General features: G+C 30.5%; 2 protein-coding genes across 8 annotated transcripts; one reads left to right on the top strand and one right to left on the bottom strand.

Annotated features, from left to right (window-relative positions):
* Positions 1 to 1767: 1767 nt before the first annotated feature.
* Positions 1768 to 13590, bottom strand: LOC116779182 (uncharacterized). 4 transcript variants are annotated; one of them, XM_061529600.1, is made up of 6 exons: positions 7096 to 7264; positions 5940 to 6114; positions 3203 to 4297; positions 2923 to 3123; positions 2714 to 2833; positions 1768 to 2214 (listed from the first exon to the last, which is right to left on the bottom strand). In XM_061529600.1, the coding sequence occupies exons 3-6, from the start codon at positions 4242 to 4244 to the stop codon at positions 1985 to 1987; spliced, it is 1593 nt and encodes a 530-aa protein (XP_061385584.1). In that variant the 5' UTR covers positions 4245 to 4297; positions 5940 to 6114; positions 7096 to 7264; the 3' UTR covers positions 1768 to 1984. The 4 variants fall into 4 exon arrangements, with proteins under 4 accessions (XP_061385584.1, XP_032529267.2, XP_032529265.2 ...); XM_032673376.2 differs by lacking the exons at positions 5940 to 6114; positions 7096 to 7264 and adding an exon at positions 13459 to 13590; XM_032673374.2 differs by lacking the exon at positions 5940 to 6114.
* LOC116779181 (sphingomyelin phosphodiesterase) lies at positions 7339 to 24517 on the top strand. Of its 4 annotated transcripts, XM_032673372.2 has the most exons (13): positions 7340 to 7556; positions 18107 to 18186; positions 18367 to 18848; positions 18932 to 19163; positions 19235 to 19395; positions 19523 to 19695; positions 19796 to 19990; positions 21110 to 21363; positions 21529 to 21638; positions 22196 to 22380; positions 22685 to 22873; positions 23429 to 23488; positions 24188 to 24517. In XM_032673372.2, the coding sequence occupies exons 2-12, from the start codon at positions 18123 to 18125 to the stop codon at positions 23448 to 23450; spliced, it is 2067 nt and encodes a 688-aa protein (XP_032529263.2). In that variant the 5' UTR covers positions 7340 to 7556; positions 18107 to 18122; the 3' UTR covers positions 23451 to 23488; positions 24188 to 24517. The 4 variants fall into 4 exon arrangements, with proteins under 4 accessions (XP_032529262.2, XP_032529263.2, XP_061385583.1 ...); XM_032673371.2 differs by lacking the exon at positions 23429 to 23488 and having other exon boundaries at positions 7339 to 7556; XM_061529599.1 differs by lacking the exons at positions 7340 to 7556; positions 23429 to 23488 and adding an exon at positions 13648 to 13666.
* The last annotated feature ends 9 nt before the right edge of the window (positions 24518 to 24526 follow it).

Below are 24526 nucleotides of genomic sequence, written 5' to 3'. Positions count from 1 at the left end.
ATACTTGATATTTTTTAGTTTTATGATTCATTTGACTCAGTTTCATATAAATACTGTAGTATTGGAAACTTTTTGTGCTTCTAAGTAATTAAATTATGTAAACTAGGTATACATTACCGTAAAAATATGTTGAGTTTCTCTCTGTTTCTGTTCAGTTTCTGTCGTAAATTTTCTTAGCAGGAGTAATAACGTAGGGATTATAGTTTCTAGTCTTCATGAGGGACCATAAAACACGACAGAAATATTAATCTGTACAATGATGTTTTTGTTGTTAGTTTGCTCGAGTAAAACATTTGATATAAATCGTAATCTACTAGGTAAAAAAATATCTGAAAGAATGAGATCTAAGACTTTCGCGAGTGTAATTCTTTTAAATGAAACTTATAGTATTCGGATATACAACGCGTGCTTTATTTTTGTTAAAAACTACATACTCCCGACGTTTCGGTTACTTTTCAGCAACCGTGATGACGGGCAGACGAGATGTGAACGTCTGTCAGTTGGTCCTGTTACGCCAGAAAATTAAGAAATCCATGGGGTTAGACGATAAATAACATTAAAAAACAATATCAGTTTCATTTATCTGAAAGAAAGTTACCTAAAAATATATTTTTTTTAATAAATCATATTATGCGTCTTACGAAGTGAAATAATATCAGTAATATCTAGGTTCGGGTTGGCTTGCTAAAAAAGCCTTTCGTAGGAACAAGTGTTAGATAGATGTAACGACTATTATTTTTATTTGTTATTTACCTTATAACGCTTTTCTTTCCAAACCTCTAAGTACCTACTATATTTTCTAAGACCATAAAATTTTTAACGGAATAAATCCTTTATTTCAAGTAATAATGTGGATGACATTTTTGTTGCTTTACCGAGATTGTTTGCATACAAACAGTCGTAGGCTAGATAAAGTCGAAAGGCAACATGTAACTTCAAATATCACCAATATACTTACTGCAAGTTTTAATCGTCACACGTTGGCAAACATTTAGGTTTTCATAAAACTTTACACACTATAATATTAACTTTGGTTATTAAATGAGAAACGGAAAATAGCTTAGTATGCAGGGTAAAGATGGAACCTTGTGCTAAGCATATTGTTACTAACCCTAAGAGAAACCGCGAGAGAAATTTAGTAACTGAACGAACATAACATTTTTAGGCGTAGAATTTTTTTTTTACAAAATTGTTATGCTTATTATGGTGGCTCAATGAATGTTGACTACGCAATTTCTACTAAGAGTTTAAAGAACATGAATTATATTAATTTATTTTAAAGGTTACATCTAATGAATTTTTATTATTTTTTTATGAGTGAGAAAATGGAGGAATGTGTAAAAATAAAGTTGCTGTAATAAATATAAATGCTTATATTTTAATTTTTATGGCATTTATGTTTTTTTTTTTTATTAATTTAATTATATCTGCTCAAAATAGAATAAAAAAGAACACTCTTTACAGTGATAAAAACATAAGGAGATTATTATTTTTTAAAGTTATATCTTGAAAACAGATTACCAATATTGTTATTAAAAATAAAGTAGGTCTTTATGTTTATATTTGTATTACGTATATAGAGAGACAGAGGAAAGAAAGAGCTGCTTATTTCAAATATTATGATTTACGTGGCAAAAATAGATATCTATAAAACTGGTCTTAACAAGAAAAATTTGACTGACACTCAAAAAGAAGACAAATTAGTTGATTATATCAATAACCAACTGATTTAATATATATTTTCAAGATTTCAATAAAAGCAGAAACAAATAAATATTTGTTTAATAGGAAGATAAGGTGCCAACATTTCAAATATAACAATGATTTAATAAATATGCAAACATTAATTTGTAATTCAGCTTGCCATAGCCAGCTATTAAATATAGAAAATGTTACTGACATTACAAAACCAACATTTCTGCAATGGAATACAAATGCTGTATTTTTGGAGGTACCATGCAATCACACGGCTATGTCACTTATATCAAGAGCAGTGTGATTCGTCCGAATTATCGCCACAGTCATTTTGTCCGTCGCACGCAGCATTGCGTGGCACACAACGATGGTTTCGGCATTGCACCTCATGTGTACCACAAGCCCCTCCGCATCCCTGCGGCTCATCGCTCCCATCCGCGCAGTCGGCTAGACCGTCGCAAAATCTTGAAGAAATTATACATTGACCATCATTGCAAGTAAATTGATCTTCTGGACATTCTGAAATTATATTTACATTATTATTCTCTAAATCCATTAGTAATTATTATTCTAATTACAATTTTTTTCCGTTTATTTTGTAAAGATGAAAATTATTCTTTTCGGCTTTTAAGTTACTAACTGTGAAAGCAATTACCTTGGGAAAGTTAAACTATTAAGTATTAGGTAGCTATTGTCAAATATATATAGTTAATGACTCCCAACATTTCTATACAAACCGCATTGTATAAAAATAGCCACATTCACAATAACTCAGTACTTTAATGCATTTTCGTATACATATACGACCTTCGAAGTCTTAATGATCCCGTTACCTCTGTATATTCATAACCTAGTTTCGTGGACCGAACGGTATAAATGCTATTTACATTTAACGTGAATGTAAAGTTTTGGGTCAAAAGGTTACGCATTTTTGGGACATTTATAAAAAATAAATTTAAATTATTTCAGTTTCTCATTTTATTTTATGATAATTTTAAATAAAAAAGACCATACCTACCTAAAGTGCAATTAACTTCATCGTATCCATCCCAACAATCAATAAAACCGTCGCATTTCTTTTTGTTGGGAAAACAAGATATTGAATTGCCACATCGGAATTGCTTTTTTAAATCACATTCTGAAATTATACGCAACCACACCAAGACTTATGTATTTATAGTTTAAATAAATGTAATAAGAATTAATTGTGTTATTATCATCACAAACCGCAGTGCATTTCATCGGAGCGATCGTAGCATTGTATGAAACCATCACATCTTGCTGCAGATGGGACACAGAATCCGTCTCGGCATCGCCAATCCTGAGGCGAGCACTTGATTTGAGTTAACAATTTACAAATACGCACACCCCTTGACTTATCCACAAGCTGACAAGCTTCTGTTTCCAGTGCGCAGAGTCCTCCGCAACCTTTAATACGAAATAGTTGTGATTATGAAGTTGTAATTAACATAATCTATTTCTCATGATTGAAATTATAATAACTTACCAGTAGGATCCTCTAAATCTACGGCAACTTGGCATATAGACGTTCCACTTTTCTCATCTAACATACACACTTCATTTGTTTGGCACGAGCAAAAATCAGCTGACAGATCTCTGTTTACAATTTCTTTTGCCTCCTCGGTCTTTTTCCCCACCCTGGGGTAAGTCTTTATGTTTTTTCTTATTTTTGATATGATATTTAAAAGATCGTTGCTTTTATTACGATAATCTATAGAATGTTCGGTTGTTGTTTCATATGTAATGTTTCTTTTATTTACACTAGGAAACAATGCTTCCGGATATATACTAACAACGGCTGAAGTAGTTTCATTAAAATATATGTCTTCTATTGGCACAAAACTTGCACTTGTTTCATTAGTTGCGTGTATAAAACTAGGAGTTGTAAAATTGACTAATATTAAACTAATGAGTACTATCGCTACAATCATTAATCCTATTGAGCATGCTTGAATTTTTGTTCGTTTCTTCTTTGGGCTGTCATGTAATGAAAAATTTACTACACAGCCAATGCCTTTAAATCTTTTTCTCAGTCTTCTTTGGGAAACATTGATTGGCTGGACATACTCTGCACTTCTATACTTACCGCGGATAATCTCATCGACATGTTGTGATACTGTCGGTATATTTTGGGCTACTTGAACATTACTAAAGTTAACATCAGTAATAGAAGTTTTTCTTCTACACGAGTTGTTGAGGCTGCAAATATTGTCAGGACAGCTCTCAATTGTATTTTTCGATGGCTCTAATTTCGTTGCTGTGTTCATTAAATTTAATTTTGGAGTGGAATGATTATTTGGTAAAAACGTGGCTTTTAATGGCGTGACCCCATAGTTTCTTATTTTTCCTCTGCACGTGTAGCAATAGGTTTTAATTTTGTGATCCTTACAAGGTGCATTAACAATAGCATCTCTTAATCGGCTATCCGTCCAGATAGTTGATCCATATAAAGTATTCCAATTAGAAGATTCGGTGTTGATGCAATCAGAATGTAAAAAGTTATCGTTGGAGTTCGTAACTAAGCTCATGTTTTTTTCACGGTCTGCGAGCCTACTATATCATTTTATATTGGTATTGGTATCTGTAATAAATTATAGTAATTATATAAGAGATATATTGTTTGTCTTATTTGAACCCTAAATTCAATATTTAAAGGTAAACGACCCTCATCGCGTGCACGCTTAATTTAAATATCGTGTAAGTAACGTGATCTTACTTGTTTCAATTAAAAGGTCCTCATTTTATACTGTACTGCTTCAGGGTCAAGTAATAATTTCAACCCTAATTAACTTAAATAAATTTAGTAATGACCAAAGTATTTTAAAATTAAATAGAATTAATTTAACGATAATCTATTTAATTATATCTGTATTGTGAGTATTTTTTTTATACAGCATCGAATTTTAATTACAATTAGCACAGGACATTCTACACGAGTATATATGAAAATTGGAAGTTTGTTAAATATGAAAAAACAACGATCTATTGTATTTACTGACATATGAAATAAACGTAAATGGCAAATAAAACTTATGACAATTTATTTATTGTATATTGATTGCTGCTATTTGCTTGATTGTAAGAAATATATTTCGCGAATGAAAACCTTATGTCTTAACTTTACAATTATAAATTATTGTGGACATTTATTAACGGCTCTTTAGCAGGTTATTTAATATTTTAGGTTGCACTAACTAAAGTAATCGAGCACAAATCGAACAATAACCAATACCGTGGTTTCAATTACATGGTTAATCGTGGTATTATTATATATTTGGTACATGTAGGAATACTTCAAAATAATTAATTAACTCAATACTTTAGTAACGACAAGGCCAAAAAAGAAACAGTTCATTGATTTGAATAACAAGCAACTCGGCGTTATATTACGTATTGCTCTCAGAAAAAATAATCCTTTTATAAAAAATATTATATAGCTATTTCAAGTGATATTAATTTCAAAATACAGACGTAATAAAAAGTTCGCAAATAGCGAATAAAAAGTATTATTAACCTATTTGTCGTATTTTTTTTTAATACATCTACATAGACAGAAGATAACGTTTATGTAAAAAAGTATTAAACATACGTTACATGTGATACAAATATTAAAAAGGTCATATTTCATTTGTATGCACTAGTATTTTATTAATATTCAAGAATGTTTTCGCTTATGATGTACCGTTTAGTGGTAAGCCCTCATCATGATCTGACATACTGTCCTACAATATTTTTCAAATTTTTCATAAAGCAGTTTATGAAAACTATGGCATAACAGACTTGGATATTTTTAAGATTAGATACTTTTTAAAAAGTAATAATTTTTTTTTAATTCAGCAGGAAGTTTGATATAAGAAAATTGTTTCAATTAAACGAAATGTTATCGTTTTGACAACAATTCACTAAAGTTTGCTTGAAATAAAACGAAAGTGTAAAGGGGTAGCTTTACACCAAAAATAATAGGTATAATATTTAACAATATATATATATAAAAAGTTGTTACATAATCTATACAGAGGCTTATATGTAAGTGGTATGTAATATTTATGAAATAAAAATGAACTTACAGTTTAACAGTATCATAAAGAATTTAATTTTTTCAAGCAGTCTTTATTTAAATATAGACAACTTTAATTTTTCACATTGTTTTTTGGTAAGCAAAAACGGTAGAATTTACCAAATAAAAATGTTTAATTCATTGAAAATATAATTCAAAGACTTACGGTTTTGGAGTAGAAATATTTTATTCTTGCAATGCACTGCCGTCAATTTTAGGTTTTATTCTTGTTAAACCGTAATGTCAAGAGGAAGCCTTTGACACGTCTGGGAGGTGAGCGTTTACACTCGTGTTCCATGTATTGGACTACCGTTGCCGTTGACAACGTCTAAACAACTCTACTAACAGTAACCATAAAGAAAGGGAGAAATATACACACATAACATAAAACAGAGAGGGACATAAATAGGGTCAAATGACGCATGGTGCACGAAAACTTCCCATGTTCAACCAAGAGTAACAGTCAGCTTGCAACTGAATGGACATCTGTTATCTTCGCAACCCCTCTGTTAGTGGGATACCCTACGCCTAAAGACTTAGAAAATGTATATCGACAGAAGTTGTTCTGAGTTGTCTTAAGATGTATGATATTTGATTATTATATTTTTCACGTATTTGCTTAAAGGTTACATCATTGTAAAAGTCAAATCAGTCAATGACAAGGCAACAACTATTGCCGATAAGGCCCGAGTTTTATTTCACCATTTAGAAAAAGCGATTTTTCGTCCCGTGGAACAAAATTACTTGGATAACTAGTTATAAATTAATTCATACTTTCAATTTTAAATCAAAAGAAAACTTTTATCAATACAGCTTAATTCATTTAATTCATGCATTGTTAATTGAACAAAATTTTATTTGAAATTATCTAGATCAGAATAAAAAAAAAATACCAAGCAATTGAAATATATAATCTCATTAAGGGCACCCGTCTACACTCATCATAAGTTAGTAGTCATTAATTAATTAATAATCTTTTATACTTAAAGTAACGCTTTACTCTTATAGTAAATTACACCTAATTTTGAACAGTCATTAATCTTTGGAAAAATTAAAATAAAATATTAAGTAGTAACACAAATTATTTCGTAGTTTAATATATAAATCAAGTTTCTTAATGTTAGGAAAGTATCTATCTAGAGAAATAAATAATTATATATTTAATGTATACTATGCTAGTATTTAAAACTATTACACGTTTCAATATAACCGCACTATTTCCCGCCCTCTCATATATTTCTTTAATAAAGACCTCATAATTAAATCAAATTTTAATTGGATTAGTGCGGCAAAGTCTCTATAATAATTAAAAGAATGCTCACATATATTTTTGTTGGTGGATTATTATGTGTATAGTTTCTATGTGGCGTGCGTGCTTCTCGGATGTCTGGCAGTGGTAGGGCGCCGTTGTAGTACAGGTGCATGTTGTACGTGCATCTTGAGGATGCAGTCGCGGTCTTCATCGCTGTAATGCGACTGCCTTATATCAGACACGCAACCTCGCAGCCATCCCAGCCACAACTCTCACTGCGCGCGCCGCGTGCGGTTGTTGACGGCCACGTTTGGGAAATCAGTGTTCTGGCAAACAGCCACAGGTCCGCTCGCGTATACATACGTTAAACGCGCAATTTCTCTTATTAATTTAGTATGTGAATGCGAAATACGTTAGTTTTGCACGAAAACTAGTGACATGTTATTGTTGTTGGAATATTAACTGAAGCGCCTACTTTTCTTCGCTCTTGAACAGACTTCATGAGCATCTAGTTTTTTATATTTGAAAAAGGTAAGAGAATATTTAATCAAAAATAATATTTCGCAAAGTTTTATCAATTAAAATAAAACATTTTTGTTATTATTAAACGATAAATGTTTAGAATGTATATTGTTTAAAAATGTGGTCTACACTATAAAACGATTGAAGGAAACTACAATGCATGTATTTTCTAATAGTGCAATAATAACACAGTGTATCTTTTTAATTCTTTTTATAAAACGAACCCGATTCATCCTGACACAATAATTATAGGTATAGTAAGGAACTTTTCATTAATATTTTAATAAAAATAATAGACCTTATAAAAAAGCGGGAAATTTGAAAAAAGTACTACAAATGCTAAATTTCCTTTGCGTTTTGTTTTTAAAACCATTTCAATGTTTTATATAACAGAAGTTTATTAAATTTGATACTTCCTCTGTAATGTCATCGTAATGTGAGTACTGAGTAGGCCAACGGAATTATGGCCTACTTCCTATACTTATTTAAACGACATCTAGTAACCAAGTGAATGTTTCCGTGTCACTAGCCGATCGCGATTTTTGTCTACGTTGAAATAACTTAAAATATAAACCTGATCAACCGGAATGCCAATTGGCGTTTGTAAAACACAACCCTTTCGAATGAGTAAACAAGTTGTAAAGCTATAGAATATATCAATTGAGCTATTGTTACTTGTATTTACAGTTACGACTTGTTAACCAATTCAAGTTTTGTTTGTTATTGAAGTTAGGCTGATGAAATATAAATGTTGTAGTAGATTTAATTTCAGTATAAGAATTGACAAATAGAAAAAACTAAATTGTCAGTGTCTTATTGAGTTTTCAGACAAAGAAAAACAAAAGTAAGAAAATAAAGTCTCTTGTAATATTGTGCGCAAAAACATATTACTCACTTTAAATAGATTATAGTTAGATTAGATGATGTAAAAACAATTTTTATGTTGTTGGTGCAAATATCATATTATTATGCAGTAGCAATCCACTATCATTCCATGGTGTCATTATTTTTTATCTCCGTTATCAAGGAATTGGAGCATTTGAATGAAATAGAGGCCAAATCAATTATCTATAACAATGAGGGTTAATATAAAAAATATGTCAGATAATATTGATTATGCTTACAAAAATACGTAGATTTATTTAATTATTACATTATATGTTTTTCTTTTTAAGTTTTGTTGAGATGTATATTCATGCTAAAAATATATATTTTTTAATTTAAACTCATACCTTCATAACATTTTACAAATTTTATTGATTATCTTTTACTAAAAAATTAAATACTGGCAGTTAAAGAAAACCGATGAATTTACAAAATGATTAAAAGATGCTGGTAAAAAAGAAAAATGTAAAGAAAAAATATAAAGTGAGTCAGGGAAAATATGAATAATAATTTAAATATATGATTATAATAATATCCGCGTAATTGAATTCAATAAGTGCCCGTAACAAAGTAACTACAGGCCGTGAATGCGTACGCTTCTATAAACAGATTTCACTTTTTTGCTAATGTGAAGATACAACACATGTTAGTGAGGTTTTAAGAGTGAACTCTCTACAACCAGCTGAGAAATCAAGCGTGTTGTAAAAATACATTTCAAACACTTTTCTGTTGTTGTTTATCTGTATACATTATCAGAATTATAAAACTATATTGAATATTTACTCTTTTTATCATTTGAAAGTTGATTCATGTCATACTGTCAAGTAAGAAACGTGAATAGGTTAAAAAAAAATTTTTGTATATTATGCAATAACTATCAGAGAAAAGTAAAATCATGAAATATAAGTAAGCTTTTGTTTTAAAGTTAACGTATGTAGAATACGGACTTTTACTACATACCTTTGGATTTGATGCAACTATTAATCTATTTCATAGCATACAATAAATTAAAATTATTCGCAAAGTAATAATTACTTCATAGAATAAACGAGTAAAACTAAATTAATATGGATATATCAGACACGTACACTTATACATATATGCTTAAATCTAATTATTCATCTATCTGTCTCCAATCTGATTGGATAAAAAATGTTAATATTTCAAGTCGCATTTTTTGGTCAACCTTCAACAGTATCTTGATTAAAATTTTTTTTGGAATAAATTGCTCTCAACATTTAGGTAACATGTGACAAAAGAGTCGTTACATACAAGGATAATAAGCAATTATTGACAGAGTTAAAGTATCTTTATGCTTGCTAATGCGTCGAAAGACATTGAGTAAGTTTTTTTTTATCATAATTGTGCCATCCTTTTATTGAACCCACTTTCTTTGGTTGACAAAAGGAGGCTAACGGCTTCTCGATGGTCGAAGAATTATAAGTAGATAGTCTATATAAACACATACGTCGCATATAAATGTTACTTTTGTTTAAACTCGGACCATTATTAGGAAGTTAATTTTTAAATCAGAGCAGTTTAAGATAACAATGATGTGAATTCAATGGAAACATTTTAATTCTAACCGATGGAAGTCACAATTGCCTTTGAAATATAATAATATTTTATGAATAAAGATAATATCTGCCTTTATAGCCAGCTTTACTTAGAATATTAGCAACAAAAATAATATTTACTTATATTCCCTATTGACAGAAAACTTTCCTATTATAGTAGAAGTAAGCCCATGGTTTCTTTCAAGTTGGTTCTCGAGTAAATACCCACTTTAATTATGTTCTTGCGTCATTTTCACTCCCACGATTACATTGTAAGGTATGTTACGTAAAATATTATATTTCTTATAAAATAACGAGACGGGCAAGAGTTTTCCTTATATATATTTTTTTGTATTAGGAGAGATGTTTTTCAGGTATTTTAGAGAAGAATAAGAGAAATCTATCTATAGTATAGTATGCAAATCGATTGCATATACAGAAATAAATGATGTAATCAATAACCGTGGGACATACAAGGCTTCGTTAATATCTTGTTATGTCACATAGTAAGGCAAAAGGAAAGCGTGTCGGAGGTCACTTCACATCAATAAACAACGAGTAAGAAATGATATTAAGACTGAAACATTTAATACGTCTTGTTATTGTCCTTATTGGAACAACGAGGAAGAATATAAGGACAAACATAATTAAATATTAAGTAGGTAAGAACTAATAGATTCCTCACATTCATGAAGTAGAATTTGCCTGACTCATAGGATCGGATAATATCCATACCTATTTATATTTACTCAATGAACACTATTCCGAGATTACATTGGCTTTAATTATTTAATTATTAATAAATATATTTCGTAAATATTGACCCACTTCTAACGTAAGAATCTGACATAAACATAAAAACATATAGGTATTAACTCGACATAGATATTTGAAAAACAATTGCGGCATAGTCAGACAAACATTTTTGTAATATATACATATTCGATTGAAGATACTTCATTTAATTCTTGTTAATTATCAAATATTAAAAAAAATGTAAGCTCTCGTGTAGATAATTTTCCTTAAAACAGGTTTTTTCCTAAGTAACCACAATTATGTCCAAGGTGTAAAACTCGTCATAATGTTGATGGTGAATGGAATTTTCTGATATATTACCATTATTTATGGTTTGATGATTAATTACACTAATGTCCTGTTTGTATATACCTAAGTACTTATTAAAGTGAAATCACAATAATCTTTTGTAAAAACTCTTGGTCAAATGATTTCATTATTTTGTCTGATTGTGTCAGTTTTAATTTATATATAAATCATTATAAACAGATATATATTTCAAGAGTGTTCTAGTACAATAATTTTCTTAGCAACAAAATGGTGTAGGGATTCAATGTTTATCAATATATATACATATAATAAGACAGCAAAAAATTAATGTTTGTACATTAAATATTTTTCCAAAAAACTGTTAGGAGGTTTTTAACTGTAATTAAAGTAGAGTCATAGAAACCAAAAAAAAAATTTTTGGAATTTTGGTCTGTCTGTCTGCCTGTCTGTCTGTCTGGTACGTTATAACTTCAAAACTACTCAACGATCTTAGATCTTCATTTTAGTGTTTTATAAAACTTGCTTCTTTTAATACATAACAATATCTTCTATTGGTGTTGAATTATTGTTTATCTAAACGTATATCTAACAGCGATTGTTTTTAACAAAGCCAGCGTTAAGCTCTCTGTCTTATCAAAACAAAATGGTTGGAAACAACTAATGAGCTATACGTTTGTTATAAATAATGATAATGAGAACTATTATTATTACTAGTTTTTGCTCGCGACTTCGTCCGCGTAAATTTCAGAATTAGTAATATATAGGTTAGGTTAGGTTAATACATTTTAAGAAGAAGATAGGTTACTGCAATACATTTTTATATACGATGTTTTTTGTTTTTCCTTCCTTGGCCAGAAAAGTAATTTTTCCCATGGGAATGCGTTGTTTTCCCGCGGTCAAAAGTAACTCATGTCCTTTCTTAAGTCTCAAACTATCTCCTTACCAAATTTCATTTAAATCTGTTCAGTAGTTTAGGAGTAAAAGCGATCGGCCCAACTGAATTTTCCCATGAAAATGCGTCTTTTCCCCCGGTACAAAGGCCTATGTCCTTTGTCGGGTATCAAAATATCTCCATACCAAATTTCATGCAAATTAGTTCAGTAGCTTAGGCGTGATTGAGTAACAGAGAGCCAGACAGAGTTACTTTCGCATTTATAATATTAATTCATCATCATCATCATCATATCGAAGCCAACTGCTGAGCAAAGGCCTCTTCTCACATGGAGAAGGTTACAGAGCATTAATCACCACGCTTACTCAAGACGGGTTGGCGATTTCAATCTTATTTATAATTTGAAATTATAAGACTAGGTTTCCTCACGATGTTTTCCTTCATCGTTTGTCAGTGGTGTCTAAATACTCTTAGAAAGTACATATTATTCGGAAAAGATCACATTGGTACTTGGTACCAGGTTTCGAACCCGCGCCCTCACGTATGAAAGGCGGGCCTTTTAACCTCCAGGCCACCACGACTTATATTAATATTAATTAGTAGGGATTATTTTGAACTGATCAGTAAAGAAGCAATAATTTACAATTGTTAATTGTGGTATCGATGTCAAATCGATTATATCTTCAGTTGCACAATTGCTTTTCTAAAAGATAATTAATAATCTACTTAAAAAAAGAGGTTTGTACATGATTATTTCATATATTTTTTAAAAATGTGATTTTCTGAAGAACTTGATAACAATATTAAAAGATTACTTCCATATTTTATAAATAAAAAATTTAATTATCTTTTTTAATGATAATTTTAAGAGAAAACGTACCTTTAAAATTATTAACTTTCTCAATAATCACAGTAACATCTTAAATTATATATACTTGCAATAAAAAAAATATTTGGTATTACTGAGTTCATATAATATTATTACCCTCTAAATTCTTTGCGGTTTAAATATATTTATTTATGGCAATAAACAATACAATTAAATAAATAACATTTTAAATAGAAGTACCGATTGGGCTACATAATAGTATAATTTATTTTGTAGTTAGTGTAAATAATTTTAAGTCAGATAGTGTATTTGGAGGACAGTATTCTTTTATCAGCGCTGAGAGCCACTGGGGTCAATTATCGTCTCATTTTCCAGTGACGTCATAAATAAACGTCATTCAGTTATAGTACTAAATATGAATAAAATTATACCGATTTTAAAAGAAATTTGTTTATTTTGACGATTTCTTCTTGATAAGGCTAACAAAATAAATATTTCGTTAATTTATGATGAAGCCAATGTCAGTGAAAGTGTTGTTTTTTGATAAAAGTAAATACTACAGATAATGTCGGCCTTATAATTGTATACGGATACTTCGACCGTAAAGAGAATGCGGTAGCGTTTATTGTTAGAAGGTAATAGCGGTTAATAGAAGTATACTTTACATGTTATAAAAAATCTTACCTCAGAGTTTACGGCACAATACGACACTTTGTATTCAGGTTACAATATCACAATATCTATATCCTGATGGTACACGTTTTCCTCGTTCTGAATTGTAACTACACTATTAATACACGAACCGTGATCTTTATTAGACAGTTTGGACAGAGCGTCCAGAGCATTGAATATCAAATGAGAAAATCTGCGAACGTTCATACCACTCTTGACGGTACAGTCATATATTTTTTTGTGATTCTTTAATTTCTGATCATCAAAAAGATATATTATGCTTTTAAAGCTATCTTAATGGAAAATAAAATTAACAGTTATAATAATGACATTATATATGTTTCCGTTGCATAAGTTAATCGATAATAAATTTTACGATTATTTGAAGAGGTATCTAATTGAATTCTGATGCCACATCCATTGTACAATACGTTTGGGAGAAGCTGTGAATTGTTAAGGAGTATTGTATTGAGTTGGGAAACATGTGGTAGACTAACGAATATAATAGAAGTGCATTCCGATGAGAGTATACGACAATGGAAGTGCTATAGGGAGGTGAAAGTGAGTTCGATGAACTAAACGAAAGTAGATATTTACAATCAGGGATTCTGGATGCAGCAGGGATCATGGGACGAACTAGGAATCAACTGACGTGACGTATTAAATGATAAGATAATATATTCTTTTTAGTTTTCTTTTATTAGTGACACAACTTACTCCTTTTATTGGATACTTACATAAAAAATCCAAACATTGGAAAGGACATAGTAAAGAATTAAATTATAAAGCCATTTTTTTATATTATTTGAAAATCTTTGTTAAGTAATTTACAAGTATTTAGTAATCCGCAATGAATTATATGTCTAGAATTAAATGAACACCCAAAAATGCAAAAAGTATATACAGGTCTTCATTAATATTCTAGAAACTTTCCGGGTTGCCAAAGTCTAGGAATTATTAAATACTATACCAGTAATTCTAAACTTGGCGCCAAGTAAAGGTCTAGAAAAACACTTGGCGCAGCCTTGTCCGTTATTCCGTGAGCTGGCCCCTTTACAGATGACTTACTTGGCATTGACCTTAAATGAACCGTGTGGTGACTATAAGCTGTATTGTAAAATAGATAAATGTCACATCTCAAAAAGGAAAAAATATATATATTTTTCCCATAAACTTCAACAAAATATCTGTATTTCTTTAATATTCGCGATGCTACATTACTGTATCGCTCACACTTAGTCAGTTTATAACAAAATTAAGTCACAATTATTATTGGTATAAGCAAAATAATGTCATACTATATAAAAAGCAGCAAAAATAAATATTTCACGTATATTTTCAATTATAAATTAAGATAATATTTATATCTCTAATTGCAAAAGATACAGCCATATTGTCCCATACCAAGCTACCTATGTTAGAAATCTAAACTAGAATAGGAAGCGAAAACAGCTAGTTTATTTTCACTAGAGATTTAACGAGATGGATGCCGGTGAAAGATAGTCCATGTGAACTGTTTGTGACTGGATGTTTAAACCTTTTTCTTATTTTTGCAGAATGATTAGTTTTGTTGAAAAATCGCAATTAAATTTATGACTAGTCAGTGACTTAGACACTTATTACTAAACTTAGATTTATATTTTGTTTCATTATTTATGCATCTATAATGGATCGAATACATTAATTTATTTTTAAAATAAAAGTAAACTGCACTTTAGTCGGTCACAACTTTTTCTTTTACTAAACATTAAAAATACGTTAATTTTTGCAATAGCACTTTAAAATGATGAGAATTTTTTAGGTGTCATTTTTGGATATCCCTGAGTCATGAGTCCAAATCATGGTCATTACTTAACCAGGACCAGGCACTAAATAATGTTTAAAGTGAAAGTGGATGACAAGCAATTTGGATTTTCTGTTGGCAAGACGCCGGATGAAAGTAATTTCAATGAATAATCCTATTGGTTGCGTAATCTGTAAGGATGGCATTCAATGATTTACATATAATAAATAGGTAACTCTATTTATGTAAAACTTCCTCAAACCACGTGTAGTTTTACAACCAACAAAGTAATTACAAAATTGCTTCTCGTTATTTAATCTTAGTATAGCAATATATGTAATTTATGTTCTTACAGATGTTTTATTGCAATGCTGATAGGTATGTACCTATTGTATTTTAAATCTACAAATTGTAATCGAACGTAATTGTCTCAGTCCACTTGGAAATAACAATCAAATGTTATGGTAAGCGGTTGCGGTACAAGATAGTCGTGTGTGTGATGGACTATCAAGCTCGTTCGTTTCTTATATAGCGATTCTGATTATTTGAAGATATTACCGAAGTTAATTCTTTATTTATACAGTTATATTTTCTAATATCTGGCTATTTAATAACAAAAGTTATGGCAATATATTGAAAATTAAAGTATCTAACCTAGTGATGGTGTAACAATATTTTTATGCTTGCATTGTTTAAACAAGATCCTCTTGTTTCTTTAAAATAATTATAAATCTTAATTCAATGCAATGAACTACTCAGAGGTATTATTGAATGATAACGTCCCTGACGACAAGTAGCGTATTTGCTTTTTCATATTTTCACTTAATCGATCGTATCATTACCATTAATATTTTGTTTTAATATAAAAGGAATCTAATTATTTCTACTAATTATTTTTCATATGTGTCTTTAAATATACATTAAAGAAATGAGTCAACTTTATAAAAATTGTTTAAAAAACATAAAAGTAAGTTATAAATTAAATTAAAACATTTAAAAGCCTAGTTTTATGATATGTCGTTATATTTGTTTGTTGTTTAATCTGCGAAATGTTTAATTTGCAGAAAATAAAAGACCTAAAAGAAGAAAAAAAAATCACTGACGTCATAAGTAAATACTTTTTAAATTAAGAAGTTCATTTAATAAGGTTAAATTTTTAAAGCTCTCCAATTTAAATAATTCATAGGATTCCCTAAGTGCAAAACGTGCGATATCACAGTCACTTTCTTTCCAACAGAGTCAATGAAGCGAGGAGAAAGTACCGACTGCCGACCTCCACATCCGTACTCGCGATATAACTGATTCATAAATGGCATAATATGTAAAAGCACCTTCTGAGAATTTCATTAGCCAATTTTGTGCCGAAATCTATTCACTGGTGAGAAACCTGGCCCAGTAAATGGAATAAATCAACTATTATTTTGTTTTTATAGCCTTCTGAATGGAACTCAAATGGAGATACTTTACGTTGATCTACATGAATAATAAATACATAAAATTTTCATCTTTACACGCATGACTTTCCATTTTTTTTTAAGTTATAAACTCTACATTTTGATATTGTGAAAAAATCACATGAAAAAAGACACATATTAAATAATATTACTAATTGGTGGATATTATCGAATAATGTGCAGCTTAGCATTAACAAAAACATTTATTTCTAATATAACGTCTGGCTAGCTTGCTTTTGAAGGAATCTCACCCTTTTCGTTGTATTTATAAAGCTTTCTCGAAACTTTCACGCCAAATATAAAACATGATTGCTATCATTTGATTCCAACAATTTTTATGTTAGATATTTTGTTTAAAATATATACAGTTGAAAATATTGAGGTTGCGTGTTTTTTTTAATTATATTTTATCGTCGCTTCAAATGTAATTACTAAACTTTTAAGTAACAAAGGACATATACACACATATATAGTAAAAATGTTAATTGTTTTGTAGTCACATGGCGGTTTAAACGTATACAGTGACTCCTGATTGTGACTATTGTACCACATTGAAAGAAATTTTAACTTAAAAAGAATGCTATTTATACAAATGTAGATCATGTTATTGTGATCGGAATATTAAACAATAGCTATATCCTTTTCTGGAAAAAAAAAACTGTTTTTGTCTTTTATATTTGTTATTTATTTATTTAATTGAACAATATTTTAAAAAAGGAATATCAAAAACAAATCTAGTTGGAACGACACAATGTCCAATGTGTAAATTTTATTTAATACAAAAACGGATAAATGTAGTTCGTTGAACTTGAGTACCATCTACAATCAAACGTATTCTTACAAGAGATATCCCCGAGACCAACAAATAAGATGTGACCTACTTTCACTAGGAATATACATACAATTATTTTTGAACGATTTTGGGAATAAGCTTTTTATGACATTTTTATAGCTTATCCAACTGGAATTAGGCTTAACGCGACGTTTTATTATCGTTTTGTCGTAAAAATATTGTTATAACTTTCTAGATATAAAAGACATCACTTACTATGATTTTTAAAAATACTTTTTTTACTATTTTGGCTTTGTACGGGATATGGACGTTTGTTTTATAACCTGTGCTTCACATGAACTCTTAACCTATATGAATGAGACACTGACTGAAATATCAAATTACACGTCAAGACTCTCTGGCCGAGTGATATAGACCATATCTTTTGACCTTAGGTCTGAAGTTTTGACAGCGTACATCTTTAATTCTAGAACAACTTAAGATTTATTATTCTATTTATTAAAAAAAAATCTGACCTCGGCAATCTTATTGTAAATTTTTTATATTTTTTTAATTTATATGTATGGGATGTATCCTTTTAAAGCAGCTATAGTTTGTTTTAAACTTACAATACCTAATTTATTGTTTCAGACTATACTGTTTAGGTATGATCATAAGGATATCATGGCTTTTTCACCTGCTGACTTTACTATTCATAACGACGATATCAGGCAAGTAGAAGATTCAACTATATCTAAATTATGTATTATTAACATTTGTTGGTTTTCGTTATAAAAACTATCATTATAAACTATATTAATTCTTTTCGCTTTCAAAAGCGAAAGGTTTAATAGGAAAGATAACTTTCAGTATTATCGTAAATAGCATTTGCATCATGTTATCATCTGCAGGTAATCCTTTATTTTTACAACAAAGTGGAAGAAATATTAAACCAGTTATAAAATGGAGACAACCAATGGATACCTGGAATTGGACAGATACCCCAAGAAACGACGAAATATTTTTTAATCCTTCAAATTTCACACACAAACTTCCGCCGTCTGCAAATGAAACAGAACTTATAGCTCACATGGTGGCCTTAAAACGTAACTACTCACGGCTTCTGTGGGACAGCGACAAAAGCTCCAATTTACCTCTGTTTGTGGACAAGGCTTTAAAATTATTAAATCTGAAACAGGTGTACTATGAGGTCGAACACTCTGTTATGTCTAAAGTATCTTGTACAGCTTGTAAAGCTGGAGCGGGTCTGCTGCAGCACTATATGAGGCTGGGTAAAAGCAAAGATGAGATAAATAAAATGATCTATCAGTTTTGTGTCTCTTTAAACATACAGTCTGCAAGAGTTTGCGAAGGCATCACTAGATTGTTTGGTGTAAGTATGTAATAAAACTCATGGCATTGTGATCAATTCACTTCTATGATGTATGAAATATAATGTGAAAATTATGATTACAGAGTGAAGTAGTGTACGTTTTGAAACGAATAACCTTAGGACCAAACGAAATATGTAGTTTTGTAATCGGCGATGCATGCGGCGATGTATACAATCCCTATCATGAATGGGAAGTTACTTTCCCTCCGGTTCCAAAACCACCTGTGCTGCCTTTAAAAGTACCTGATGATAAGGCACAGACATTCAAAGTACTTCAAATATCAGACACTCATTTCGATCCCTATTATGCTGAAGGTATTATTGAAGACGTTTTGGTATATACTATCTAAAAGGATTAGAGTAAAATACATCTTTTATTATTTTAGGAGCCAACGCAGAATGCAATGAGCCCCTTTGTTGTCGGGCATCAAGTGGACCAGCCTTGACTCCTGGCGACGGCGCTGGTCGTTGGGGGGATTACCGCAAGTGTGATACTCCGAAACGAACCATAGATGACATGTTACAACATATAGCTAACACACATCCTGTAATTATCATTATAATAATTCTATAAATTATTATATAGCGGTTGTATTTCTCAATATGTTCGATGTTTTATAATACACTTATTGACTTTTTATGCACAAAGTAACTAACATTTTCTATGGAAACAGGATATAGACTACATCTTATGGACCGGAGACTTACCACCTCACGACGTATGGAATCAAACGAAGGAAGAAAATTTAAAAGTTCTACAAGAGACTGTTGCACAGATGTCAGATATGTTTCCTGGAGTGCCTATCTTTCCTGCACTCGGGAACCATGAGTCGTCACCGGTTAACAGGTAAATAGATATATTGTAAAATAAGTATGACATATTTGAACAAAGCTCCTGAACGAGTGAAGCGTGGCTCGTTATTCATTTTTATAAATATTTTTCCTAGTTTTCCTCCTCCATTCATTTCATCACCGGAGTCAAACATGGCGTGGCTGTACAATGAGCTGGACGCCCAATGGCGTCGCTGGCTGCCCGCGGGAGTGTCTCACACTGTTCGACGCGGCGCCTTCTACTCCGTACTCGTTCGACCTGGATTCCGCATCATCTCGCTCAATATGAACTACTGCAACAATAAAAATTGGTAAATGCTCCCATATTGCTACCCTAACATATTATTTACGCAAAGTTAGCAAGAACTAAAATAGTTGATCCTTGTTATTTTTTTGCATTGATATATCCATTAATAGGAATGAATACGAAAAACCGAGCAATGCTTTATTAGTAATTATGTTTATCAGCTAGTAACCGAAATGTAAATGTAATATTGTTTTTGGTTTCGTTATTTTATTATATTTATGATTCATATTTTATATCAGTTTAAATTGCAACGGGATTCGAATAAAGTATATCGATAGGTATACCTAAGGCTCTAAATTTAGGCCACAACGGTGTTTGAACCGTAACGAATGCGAAAGGTGTTTCAAAAGATTTTATAACATCTATGATCAACTAAACTGACTTTGATTAATGTCAAGTGTAATTGTATATGAGTCCTATTTAATTTTACGAAAACATTGCTTAAGTTTTTATTTCATTATATACCTTTGACTTCGTATACCGATTTGGATGGAAATACAAATATATAAGAATAATTTATTTTCTTATATTAAATGTGAGATAAAATGTAACTTATTTAGAAACCACAATTGTCATTCTTAAAACTTAATTACGTTAAAATAAAACTTACAAACTTAGTTCTTACAATGACAGCTAAGCATTATCCAGTCGAATAAAAAAATATTTTTTAAAATGACAGGGTCCCAAAGAAACGTGTCCTTTTAAAATCATAACCTGGAAGTGGTATTGTCACCGCCTCCATAAGTTCTCACAGACTATTTATAAATTGAATCAGTTAAGCTCTAGAGGTGATATTTTCAAATGCTATTATTTTAGGTGGTGAAGAGACTTTTTATGACAAAAGAAGTCATTATAATGTAGATTTTTGCTTATTTCATTTAAAGTAGGTATGTAAAACATTAAATATGTCTTGTTACTTATAATTATTTCTTTCATATAAATATGTATATATTTATTGTTATTTATTGTTATTATTGTATTTTCTATCTTTAAGGTACCAATTTTATAATATCTAATAACACTATAAACTGTGAAAGAAAAAAAACACGTCAATAAATAATCATAATAGACGTTTCAAATATGGTTGAATGGTATTTATATTATATTGCGTTTTTTATTACAGGTGGCTTCTGCTGAATAGTACAGATCCAGCAACGGAACTTCAATGGCTAATATACGAATTGCAAACGGCTGAGTTTAGCGGTGAAAAGGTCCACCTGATAGGACACATCCCACCCGGACATTCGGACTGTCTCAAGGTCTGGAGCAGAAACTATTACGCGATCGTCAATCGTTATGAATCAACAATAACAGCTCAGTTCTTTGGACACACACATTACGATGAATTTGAAGTTTTTTATGATCCGAATGATTTAGGTTTGTTTCTAATTATTATTATTATTTTTTTATTACACCTGACAATTCTTTTTCTTAGCAACAGTCACAGTATTTGAACATATCTCATTAATTTCATAAATATGTTTTGCAAAAAATTTTATTGTTTTAATATAGAAAATATATTTAATTTTTTAATGTCTTCAGGGAGAGCGACGAGTATAGCATATGTCGGTCCGTCAGTTTCGCCGTATTACGATTTAAATCTCGGATACCGGATTTACTACGTGGACGGTGATCACGAAGCAACAACACGAGTAAGTCTCATTATATAACATATGTCTCCCACGTACGTAAATTTATTTCCTTTATCTTAACTACTTCATATAATAGTTAGTTAATAGTGATATATAAGTCGTTAAAGACTAGATCTAATTAAGAAGGTCAATTACAGAGCAAACATATGTAGTTATCAATGAAGCTAATTAAAATATAATTATGGATTTAATCTTAAATGGGAGGAGAAATAACTTTTTGTGAACTTTTGACCTATCTCTTCGAGCAATCCTATTTTCAAGCTTCCGGTCGTGTTGTTTGAAATATTAAAGAAGTTTTTGTATTTTCAAGAAACCTAGCACTGAACACTTAGTATTATAAAAATTTGTATCTCAAAATTTTAATAAGTTTATATTAAATAAAGTTATCGAATATTTTTTGTTGATAAAGGCCAAGTGTCTTTGACATAAAAAATATTAAATTAAGTAGGTACCTATATAGTTTTCTCACGGTCAACAAACAACTGCAGACATCTTTCATTTCATCGAAATAGATATCAGTTATCCATTAAGAAAAATATGGCCCATATTGTTTGCAGTTAGTAGTCGATCACGAGACCTGGATAATGAACTTGAAGGAGGCTAATCTGTTCGGATACCCGATATGGTACAAGCTGTACTCGGCGCGCTCCGCCTACATGATGCCGGCGCTGCGGCCTCAAGACTGGGACAAGTTCATAGACGATATGACCACCAAGGAAGACGTCTTTAATTTATATTACAAGTTGGTTTCAATTTATTCATATCCTTTATTAATTACTAACACATATGTGGATGAGAATCAAACACTAACAATACCGATTTAATGAACGTACGAGACAGTTTAATAGCCGCCTAGATTACCCTCTTAATATAAAGGTTATTACACTGACAATTTATTGTCTCATCCATCATTGCTATGCTGAAGAGATCTTTACACAAAGAACAGTTCTGCTTTAAGCTTATAGCGTCAGAGTTGGTATTCAGAAGTTTGTAATTAATAATTATCAAATATATTTAGTGATATAATTTAATGTTTGTATTTGCAGACATTACTGGAAAAGCAGTCCACGTCGCGGTATGTGTGACGGCGAATGTCGGAAGCGGCTCGTGTGTGACGCGCGGTCTGGCCGCTCGCACGACAGGCGCGTGCTCTGTGGACACATCGAGGCGCGCATTGACGGTGCGCCCGCGCCGCAAACATGGCGCGCGTGGTTCTATAACGGATTGTCCGTCTCGTGAGTTTTATTATATTATATTGTATGATGTATATATTGATATGTTTTTTAAATCTTATTTGATTTCTAATATGAAAAGTATCCGCTTCCTATTAATTTAAATTAAGTAGAAGTATTAATCAACAGCGGTTCGGACCATTTTATCTTTTTATTAGTAAAATGGTTATAGATGCTAGAATATTTTTCAATATATATATATATATATATATATATCTAGTAGATGAATGATCTATCAAATCGTTCTTGCTAGAGGTTCTTGCAGGCTTGATGATAATCATGCATCTCTGGTTAAAAATTGTTTACCGTCAGCTAATGTTAGTACCAGCTAATGCAAAACAATAATAACATCAATCTATATGATTAATTGCGACAAAAATGTCGATACAAAAACCTTCCTTATACTTAAATATTCTTTACATACCTTTTTTTATAATAATAAGATACCAGATACTGTTATCTTCTCAAATTAAGACCAATTTATAGATTTTTTTTTTACTAAATCTATGACTACCTACTGCTTATATGAAAAATTCTAAAATATTCTTTATCTCACAGACCTAGTGTAACTCAAGTTTAATGGTGGTGGAAAACTATTTTAGGTGCCCAAGGATAAAGGTTGGTGCAAGAGATTCTGTTACTAACGTTTAACTGCTCACTATATTATGTACATACAACAAGTATATGTAACAATAATGCATGTTTTCTTTTGCTTCTGCTATTGTTTAACAAATATATTATGGACTGTTCAAACGGAAAAGCATTGTCTACTCCTTAACTTGTAATATATCTACTATTTAAGATTTTTCAAATGATTATAATCAATCAATATCAGTCAGTAATCAATCAACGATCAAATTTGATTCTAGTATGGATGATTTTTATAAATAAAGATTCAATTGTCTTTCAATGCACTGTTTTCTTTCTTGTGATCTCTATTACAGGTAACGACTTTCTTTCACAGAAGTTTAGGTAACTAATATGTATGTGCATTTAATTCCCGAACTGGGAAATATGCTTACTTAAGTTTACATGTGACGTATATACGGAGCGATGATATTTTTTAATTAATAAATATTCTCACATTATAGAATTAACGTATGTTATTGAATAAAAAATAAGAAACTTTTGTGAGCTATATTGATGGGGTTTATTGGAAAACTTTATTTTAAGAGCGAAAAACAATCCTGTCCAATATAAAAAATTCCTTTAGTAATCATACGTAATTATTTTACATATAGAAAATAATAATGTTATACTTAATAACATATAATTCCCTTCGTTTTTATCAATATAAGTATTTTTTACTATTTACAGAATGTCAATGTTAATGCAAATACCGCAAGTGGCATATCAAATACCAAAGTTCGTGATGGGATTGGGTTGAAGTGGACTCGTAGTCAACAATTGGAGGCACCACCGGCATATCCGAAGAAAGATCAAAGATAACTTAAATAAAACTATTTTATGACATCTAAAGTCTTAAGTAAATTGAAAATTCTATATTTTTTTATCTTTTAGGTATAACGTAAGGTTAGTTTAATATATCACTATCTCGAAAACAATAACGCTGAAGATGGATCCTATTTTTTCTATTTTTGTAAATATCTTTTGTAAATTGGGTAATTAAATAACTATATAAGTGTATTGTCTTTG

Source organism: Danaus plexippus, chromosome 6, assembly GCF_018135715.1.
Source record: "Danaus plexippus chromosome 6, MEX_DaPlex, whole genome shotgun sequence".
Taxonomy (NCBI): domain Eukaryota; kingdom Metazoa; phylum Arthropoda; class Insecta; order Lepidoptera; family Nymphalidae; genus Danaus; species Danaus plexippus.
This window is presented reverse-complemented; position numbering and strand designations above follow the sequence as displayed.